A 10,357-nucleotide genomic window follows, 5' to 3' on the forward strand; every position below is an offset into this window, starting at 1 on the left:
TTCTAATCGCTATTTCAGTCTTTCTATCTTTCTAATTACTTCTCTCTCTCTGTTTTTCTCTCTGTCTCTATTTTCTCTTCACTTAAAAAAGTCACTGATGATGAAGAAATAAATAAACTAAATAAACTAATATTTAGTTTCGTTTTCTACTGAGGTGACAAAAAAATAGATATTTGTAACAGACAAGCTGACATCTATAAGCATCCCAACTATAAATTCTGTCCTTAGCTCTAACTACTGGTGACACCTGCAATCAGCAGTTGTGAGGGAGCTTCCAAAAAGTCTCAAAATGATTGCAAGGGTTCTCAGTTTCCTTGCATGAATCAGATACTTTCTTTTGTGTTTCAGTTGTTTTGAACGTTTGCTAAACCATCTCTCTTGACATAGTCCCTTGGTGGTCTCAGCCATTTCAAACTGTTTTCATTTTAGTTACTGAGTCAGAAAGTAAATGAAATGTGAAACAACTTTGGGAGGGTTTTGTTGCCAAATCAAACCATTTGAAACCAAACTGTGTCTGATTATAGACAGAAAAGGAGAACAAACTGATCAAACGGAGACATGTTGAAGACATATTAAGGTGGTATCCCTCTGGTTCGTAATTATTTGGAGAAGTATTCATGTGAGAGACCTTTAAATGTCTTTAGACAGTCTTGTGACTTTTGCAAACTTCTTGAGGAATGTGAGTTTTGAACATGTTCAAAAAATTGATCTGTCTGTCTGTTTTTTCTGCTTATTTGGTGTCGGGTCAAGAATTGTGGGGATTTCTCAAAGTGTCGGATGTCATCATGTAATCAACAAGTTTGTGTCAATCCCACCAGTCTTCAGCTCAAAGGAGAGGAAGACTTGTAAAGTGTCGTCTTTGCAGTTAGCAATTAGCTGTTAGAATTAGCTTCCGCTAATTTTTTACTTGTTTAGATGTTTAACGGTTTAATGTTAGTGTATTATGAGTTAGAGAAGCAAACTGTTTGGTTAGCTGTTCCCACCACCGCTAACAGCTAAAACTTGTTGAAACATTTATTCTATAGTTGAGATATTGTTGTTTAGGAATATACAACGCAGTTTGATATATCACCCACTCCTAATTTAAAATGGAAGATTGGAATTTACAGTTTACATACAGGAACGTCAAACCATAAAGTTAGATTTTCTACTCAGTCATTATCAACCCTAACCCCAAAATCCCGTCTGGCTGCTCTGAGCATAGGCAGTGATAAAAGCTGTACTTATATATGCTGTTTATTAGGACTGTCTTTTTTCTGTTAAATGGGGTGAGCCAAACATGCAAGTGCACACTAAACTCCAAAATGAGGCACTGCAGATGTTGTTGATAGTTTTCCCCTCTCTCCTCATTCCTTTTTTAGCGTTTGTGCTTAAATACATCTGAGCCACATCTTTCTCCAGCCTGCTTTACAACTGTTTGCATTTTAACAAGGTTTGTGAGACGGCCCTCCCCACCCAGAGTCCGGACAAGTTGCCAAGAGACAAACCATAAGAAGGAATTTCAGGACCTCAGTAAATCTTTTGGTGGGGGACTCTGGCAAATACAGACAAGCACATTTCAGTCTTCAGCACAACAGTTTAGTACATTAAAGTCCCATACATCATGAGAAGAGTTTATTTTGTGGAAGATAACGGGACATTTTTATGTGACACCACTAAAGGATTCGGCTCTTTCAGCAGGTGGTACTTTGCTGTTTGGACCCTAACAGAAGTGGAAATGTTGCTATGATTCCACCGTCTGCCTATGAGGTACTCTTTGGTGACCGGGACTTAAGAAACGTTGTGGTCATCATCCATCTATGGCCTCAATGTTGGGAAATGAATAGAAGTTTGTTGGGCAGCCTTGCTGGGAACAAGTTAATGTGTGTTTCCACTTTAAACTTTAGAGTTTATGTCACTTGCTAAAAACCAAATTGACCAGCTTGTGTATGCAGGCGAAGGGGAACATGGTTGTTTATCTTATGACTGACGTAATTCTGTGATTAGCTCTGGGTTTTTAAGCCTGCGCTGTCTGTCTCCCTCACACAAATGTGCTGTCTGAACCAGACAGGCGTCGCAGCTGACCTGAGACGAGGCACATATGAACTCAATTTTCTCCCACAGACGACCCAAAAAAACAACAACCGTCTACCAAAAATGCAAGCTGACGAATGCAGATAGGAAGGAAATAAATAAAAACTAAACAAGCAGGAAGCGATGTGGTTTAGATGAAACGATGCTTGGAGGGCAGGCGGCTGGAATTTAGCACATCTGTTACTTTGGCATAACTCTAAATCATGTGCAACTTTTTCAGAGCCAGAATGATGGACTGAATGTAGCTGTGTTTGCTCGAAGCTTAATCACATTTTTCAACAAAGGTTAGAACATAGAATATTCTAATGGCCAGAACTCTGCAGTTTTCACTCGTTTACAGGCCAGCGGTCACTCTTTCAGAGATGAGGATGTTCTCATCTTGATAGGGAGGAACGCTGGTTTGAGAGAGGAGTAAAAGAAGCCATTTTTGTGAAGAAAGACCGTCCATCATTAAACAGAGGTGGGGGCCTCCATTTTCAGTTGTCCCCCTCCTACAGCGCTGCCAATGGCAGTATCACTCCACCCCCTGTTAACAATAGGTATTAATTAGGTGTGAACGATAGCCATGTGATGTGAGTATCAGTCACATGGAGGCAGGACTCAAAAGCCTGAATTTTGCCTGAAACTCTCAGACTGAAGAAGTCTCTTGGAGGAGAGACGAAACGTTTCATTAAAGAAGAACCCGTCCAGAAGAACTATACAATTTTTTTCCTTTTGATTTTTTACCTGGATTACTGAGATGTATCAGGACAACATAGAATATATTCCTCTTATTAAAGTGATCCACATGTACCTGTAACATTTGACTTTATTTGATAAATATTTATTTTTAAAAACATGTCACACGGAGCCATTTTATTTACACACAAAACATTCTGGGTAAATGATGATGTGGATAGGTCCTCGGTGCGAGGCTGCTAGCGAGCTATATCCACCCTGAAGGTTAATCTTGGACAATATCTGACGATCGACTCTTTTAAATGAAACCAGAGAGCGTTGACAGAGAGGAGAAGGTAGAAATGACTCAGCCTGGAACTGAAAATGTGGATGGAGGACCAAGGGGTGTGGAGGATTGTGGATCCCTGTAAGGAGTGACGATGCAAAAGCATTATTATTCTGTTGGATTTATTTTTATTGTCGGTTTAATTGTAATGTTTGCACACTTCAACCAAAGATATATGATGTGATAAGGTTTTGACACTTTTTTGTAGGTTGGCGGCTGAAAATCTGGAAACCAATAGCTAAGTTCATCACAAAGGTTAGTTGGGCAGTGGCTTTATTGGCACTTTTCTAGATTTCTTTGGAATATTTTTTTCAGTGTATTTTGTTTCAAAGTTGCAAAGTTGAGATGAATAATGAGATAACTACATTGTTTCAAATTTTTTAGGCCCAGAATTTCACCGAAACCTTTAAAAGCAAACAGCTTTTTATGTGTCTTAACAATTGGGCGAGAAGCATTTAGAACTTGTTTACGAAACTGTACAGTTCTGTGATATTATTTATGGGTTGATTAGTTTAACACAGTTCTTCATAAACAAATCTGTTATGTGTTGCGCAACATTAAGGCTTTGGGAATTTACTTGTGTGAACATCTCAGACAAAGCAGTTTCTACATCTGAGGCCAAACTAGATTATGCTTTTCAGATCCCCGCCCCCACCCATATCATACATGCATCCAGTCTGTGTTTATGTTGCAGTTCATGTTATTGACAGAGTTAGGAGTTTATCAAAAAGAAAAAAATAAGTAGGTCCTCTGAATGGGTTCTTCTTTAGTGAAACGTTTCGTCTCTCCTCCAAGAGACTTCTTCAGTCTGACGAGTTTCAAGTGAACTCAGTCTTATAAGCACTGCCTCCACCTGGACAAACAGGTTAGTCACATGCAAAAGAGGGCCATCGCCTAACAACACGCTTGGTTAGCTCTATTGTTCATAGAGGGTCATGTGCCCCATCACCTGACTTATTGGTTTGGATGCTGTGGTTCTTAGGTGTTGTGTTATGTGTATGCAGTGAATGCAGGCGGGGCTCAATGCCCCCTTGTTTTTGTCTTTTTTTCCCTCTTTGTGTTGGTTATCGTTGGGGCCCTGATTCACACCTTTTGCTCCCAGGGAACTGAGTCATACTTGCAGCATTGTAGGAGGAAGACAACTGGACACGAAGGCCTCCACCTCTGTTTAACGGTGGATGGTTTTTCTTCACAAAGATGGCTTCCTTTACTCCTCTCTCAAACCAATGTTCCTCTCTATCAAGGATGAGAACATCTTCATCCCTGAAGGAGTGACCGCTGGCCTGTAGATGAGTGTAAACTGCAGAGTCCTGACCTGACACCTAAGAACCACAACATCCAAACCAATAAGTCAGGTGATGGGGCACATGACCCTCTATGAACAATAGAGCTAAGCAAGCCTATTGTTAGGCGATGGCCCTCTTTTACTACTAACCTGTTTGTCCATGTGGACGCAGTGCTTATAAGGCTGAGTTCACTTGAAACTCATCAGACTGAAGAAGTCTCTTAGATGAGAGATGAAACGTTTCACTAAAGAAGAACCCATCCAGAGGACCTATTTTTTTATTTATGATTTTTTCTACCTGGATTACTGAGATGCATCAGGACGCTATGAGTTTATATTTGTTGTCCTTTGTCTTTTTGTTCTCAATAAGAAGTATGTGATTCAGTAAACTACAAAGTATAACTGTAATAAATGTTACCATTGTGTTTTCATTCACCCATCCTAAGACGGTATGGCACCAACTCTCTGCCCATCAAAAAGAAAAAAATTGTGACTTCTTCAGTCGGAAGAAGTCTCTTGGAGAAGAGACGAAACGTTTCATTAGAGAAGAACCCGTCCAGAAGACCTACACAATTTTTTTCTTTTTGATTTTTTACCTGGATTACTGAGATGCATCAGGACTCTCTGCCCATCTGTTTGCAGTTTTATTGTCTGAGCTCCAAATTCATAACGTTTTACCACAGAAATGTCAAACTGCACAGCTGGACACCTCATGGGTCAAAGGTAGATTCCGAAGTCTTGAGGTCAAAGATCAAGGTTACAGGTGACCCCCTTTGTTAAAATCTTGCTGATGCTCCAGTTTGACATCCCTGTAACAGAAATAACAAACCCTTTGTTTCCTGTATAATATTCCTCGTCCTTGGTGTAACTCCACAAATGTTGTGGCTCAAAAATGTCGTCAACTATGGCTCCACATCGGACGTTATTTTTCTTAAGACCACTTCCTCCAAAAAAATATTGAATGGTACTCATAAAGTCTACTACTTTGATCATGAAGTAGTTTGATAGGCTGGTGGGTTTTTCACATTTCAACTAATTGCTGAAGTTTCATGTTCTTACATGCCTTTTAAGTGAACTGTTTGTTGATTTATACCATGAACGACATGATTATCAGAATTTGAAGTTTCAGCCGACCCCAACCATACAGTATATACACATTACAGTATTCAGGATTGTTACGCGATGTAAGTCATGCTTTGGATTTTAATTACGTTGAGAATTTGCTGACGGGTATATAAAATACCATTGGGGGCACTTTTATTTGTTTTTCCTTCTTTTTGTTTAGTCTTTCAATTCGTTTTTTAAGTTTAGATCCTAAGATATTACTTTTTTACTTGAGCAGAGTGTTTTGTTATATTCCTACCCGGAGACGAGCACTCGAGACAATATAAAGCCTGCCAGTAATAACACAACTGGGCCAGTCTACTTACCCCTTGGTTTATTTTTCTACCAGTAAATTACATGGACCAAAACCCCAGCCCTTTGAATGAATCATGTTTGGACAAAAATAACAAAACTGGTACAAATAACAAAACTGCTTTCCTGCCAGTCATTATGAAAGTTTGGTAAATGGCAACACTTTTAGATCTTTTAGCCGAGTTTTCGCCCGGGATTCCCCACATAGTCCTGTAATCACACAGAACATGCTGAGGCCAAGAGACTCCCCTTCATGATTCCACAGCTTTGATAAACCATCATCATACTCAGACACAGTCGGTCTGTGCTGTGCCTTTTTAATTTCTAACTATAATCACTTCCTGTTTCCCCCACCCTGCAGCTGCTGAACACAGTGACAGTATCAGAGAAGCGTTGGCGAGCCCGATCGCGAGCAGGTGGAGCGAACGAGTGGAATGATGAGGCTGAGGAGGGATTCACGAGCGGCGACTGTGATGATGAAGACGAGTGTGCCGGGGTGTCAGGGCTGGGGCCGCCACCGAGACGCAAACGTTTGCGCATCTTTGCAGGTTAGACACACAAACTCCAGATCATAAATCTCAGAATTTACTACAAGTGATCATTTAGATGTTTTGAAGTGGTGTTCTTTGTGGTGAACAATTAACATCTTAGCTGTTGTAGATAGCTCTTTGAGTCACCCAGGTTTGGATAAAAATGAAAATAATAAAAGATAATAATAATCATAATAATAATAATATTTTACAAGGTAAGTCAACTGAGATTCAGTTCTCATTTACTATGACTACTTGGTCAAAAGACATATTAATAACATAAAAACACAAATCAGACAGTATAAATCAACATTTTAAAACAGACTATTCACAAACCAAAAGAAAGAATGACAAGATCGATGAGCCATCAGCTATTCAGAGTGGGACGACCAAAGTGGATTGCTGATAGTTTAGTTTAAAACAACCCAGTTCTCAGAAATTGTATAAACTGCTACAATTTCACATTACACACTCAGCTAATTCACCAGAAACATTCTGATAATTCTGCTAGACTGTTACAGCTAGTTGCTGCCGCTATTAGCTTCCACTTCTTTTTTGGATGTTCCCTCTTCTGAGGTCACCACAATGAGTCATCCTTCTCCATCTCTGTCCTCTGCATCCTCTGTTCCCTCTCCAACTACCTCCATGTTCTCTCTAACTGCATCTGTATAGTTCCTCTTCGGCCTCGCATAGGCTAGCAATCAACTCGTTATGTTCAGTCTCCAGTGCCCTTAACAGATAATCACTGTAGTAGAATATGTTGGCTATATGTTTTTTTTTTTTCACATTTGGCCCAAGCAAGTGTGAAAAAAAGGATAAAATAACCACCCAGACATGCAGACACTCGAACATACTGTTGAAAAGGTATTTTAATTTGTGACAATAAAACAAACTTTAAACTGTTCACCAGTTTTTCAGTTGTGCTGATAAGTCACATAAAAACCAGAGTTAAGATGAATACTGTATTTCCCAACACATCTTTTCTCTGAATTATTGTCATATTTGAAGCTGTGGCCGCAGAATGATACGTCCATCCTCCACCTCCATCGACCAAAAAAAAAAACATCCCAGCACAACTTATTTATCAGATGTATAAAAATCTACAGTAAGAAGAATAAAAACATGCAGATGTTAAAGGGAGTTCATTGTGTTGTTCACTGAGTCGATTGTGAGGACGGAGAACTGAGCCCTAACATATTTTCCTCAAAGTACCTCTTTCTAACTTCCAAACCCAGCTGAGATCATCTCTCACTACTCCCCACCTCTCCCAAAGACACATTTAACCTTTACCTTTTTATCAATAAGATCAAGAATACAGTAATAGGCATAGTTACAAACTTTTATTTGGAAAGTGTTTTAGTTATTCAAATGGAATTGTTTTAGTGATTTTTATATACAGACAAATTGATATTTTCACAACCTCTGAGCAGACAAAGTTATGATCCCCCTGTGCTCTTTGACAGCCCCCCAAGGCTGGGAACCACTGACCTAGAAAATTATCTCATGGTAAAGAAAAAGTTGTGTATAGAAGTTCGGTTTAATTCAGTTTATTTATGTAGCGCCAAGTCATCTCAGGGCACTGTACACAAAAAAACCACAAATCTAAAGAAGCCAGCAGATTGTGTTGAATTATCACTTCGTCACAGTCTCCCATCCTGAGCAGCACATTGGTCACAGTGGAGAGGAAAAACTCCCTTTTAACAGGAAGAAACCTCCAGCAGAACCAGGCTCAAAACCGCCTGGGTTTGGTGACACAGGAAAGTTGTGCGCTACATGGGTGGAAATGGATCATAATGTAGGCTAATGTTAAAGGGATCCCAGATTAGTTGTAACATTAGACTTTATTTGATAAACATTTATTTTAACTGTAAAAAAGACTGTAAAAATACTGTAGGCTGTTTAGTTTTGTAAATTTTTAAAAATATATTTTAACATGGACGGAGCCATTTTATTTACACACAAAGCATTCTGGGTAAATGATGACGTGGATAGGTCCTCGGTGTGAGCGAGCTATATCCTGGACAATATCTGACGATCGACTCTTGTAAATGAAACCAGAGAGCGTTGACAGAGAGGAGAAGGTAGAAATGACTCAGCCTGGAACTGAAAATATGGATGGAGGACAACAGAGCTGCTTCATGGAAGAAGAACCCCAGCTTAGCCTGTTAGCTTTAGCGTTAACCCTGATGCTATCACCATATATATAAACTCAGCGCTACACATTCTCCTCTCGTCGCTGAGGTCCTCCATCCACATGACAGAGAGGGGAACACAAAAATGACTCAGCCTGCAACTGAAAATATGGATGGAGGACCTCAGTTTAGCTTATTTGTCGCGCTAGCGCTGAGCTAATACATATAAGGCAATATAGCGTCGGTGCTAATGCATAGGCTAACGGGCTAAGCTGAAGTTCTTCTTCCATGAAGCAGCTCTGTTGTCCTCATCTATATTTTCAGTTACAGGCTGAGTCATTTCTACCTTCTCCTCTCTGTCAACGCTCTCTGGTTTCATTTAAAAGAGTCGATCATCAGATATTGTCCAAGATTAACCATCAGGGTGGATATAGCTCGCTAGCAGCCTCGCACCGAGGACCTATCCACATCATCATTTACCCAGAATGCTTTGTGTGTAAATAAAATGGCTCCATCCATGTTAAAATATATTTTTAAAAATTTACAAAACTAAACAGCCTACAGTATTTTTACAGTCTTTATTTTACAGTTAAAATAAATTTTTATCAAATAAAGTCTAATGTTACAACTAATCGGGGATCCCTTTAAAGTCCACAGCATTTTTTAAATGATTTTTCAGACTTAAAAATGCCTTTCATATGAAAAACCTTTACATTCAAGCCCACTAAATAAATCAGCGTTACTTCATCAGTGAATTTGGCTTCAGAGTCAGAAGGTCTGAACACAGGCAGGTCAAAGCAGCAGAGAGGTGTTTACAGGACTACTGTACATGTTGACACCTCTGTGACACCATGCTGCAGGAGTTGTGAGACTTCCGCCAGTAGCCGTCTGCTTGACCTTGTGACCTCGCTGGCGTTGGGCCAATAAAATACAAAAAAAGTGGAACAATGAGCAAACAGAAAGAAAAATACATGAAACTGTTATAAGAAAACAAATCAAACAGAAGAAAACAGTAAGAACAAGAGGGCTGGATGAGCCAATGCAAAGCCAGCACAGCTGAGCAAACATGGCAGTGGGAGTAGTCCTGCAGTCGGAGATGTTGTGGCAAACCTTTGGGTTTGCCGGGCAGGGAGTGAGAGAGGTTTCACTCAAAAATCCTGCAGGGCCATCACTTCCAGCAGGCTGGGCCGTGAGAGTCTGATGGCCTCTGTTGGCTGTGCTGTTAGCTGCTCTGTGCCGAGTCATTACACTGTCTCCTCAGATTCACAAGCTGTTGAAAGCTCCACTTTAGACTTTTATCTGATCTGTTCAGAGGATCATGAATTAGCCGTTTGTGCTTTCAGTCTTCACGCTCCTCATGAGGGTTTGTGTCTGCAGGCACATTCACCCGCCTGTGCCTTGTTTGTACATCAGCGCTTTGTGTTTGTAGAACTCGAGGAGTCCCTGCTCATTGGCAGATGCACGGATAGCTGCCGATAGCCTGCAGTGACCCAGTAAAACGCTGACCTAGCGTGGCCGCTCAGAATCCCTTTGGTCAAACAGGGGGCTGGAGTTCAAAGGCCAAACAGCAAAGCGTGAGGCCTAATGGGCTGCCTGTCTGTGCTCCGCTCCGCTGAGATGGACGAGCCAGATCTGGTTTCAGAAAGTCCGGAGCAGATCGATGGTACGTACATGGCACACGAGGTGTGTGTCTGTGTGTGGTGGGGAGCCACAACAACAAGGTGCAGACAGGACAGACACATGGCTGAGACCCCAACACAGCCTGCCTGTCAACCTGCTGACCACACAGAGGATGTTCCCAAATGGGCCTAATGATGGATCTCTCCTCGCCCCATCCTGAACACAGATTCATTCACCTTCTGATAACCAACACCAACAACACACACACACACACACACACACACACACACACACACAC

At 40.7% G+C, this 10,357-nt stretch overlaps 1 protein-coding gene across 1 annotated transcript in view; it reads left to right on the forward strand.

Annotated features, from left to right (window-relative positions):
- The window catches only part of gpc3 (glypican 3), a gene marked incomplete at its 5' end in the record, with an annotated part of 266,616 nt that overhangs the window by 222,880 nt on the left and 33,379 nt on the right, over positions 1 to 10,357 (forward strand). Inside the window, 1 exon segment of the mRNA XM_014025434.1 lies at positions 6,139 to 6,325. Within this exon segment, the coding sequence (XP_013880888.1) occupies positions 6,139 to 6,325 (187 nt within the window).

The sequence above is a fragment of the Austrofundulus limnaeus genome, unplaced genomic scaffold (assembly GCF_001266775.1).
Source record: "Austrofundulus limnaeus strain Quisiro unplaced genomic scaffold, Austrofundulus_limnaeus-1.0 Scaffold475, whole genome shotgun sequence".
Taxonomy (NCBI): Eukaryota; Metazoa; Chordata; class Actinopteri; order Cyprinodontiformes; family Rivulidae; genus Austrofundulus; species Austrofundulus limnaeus.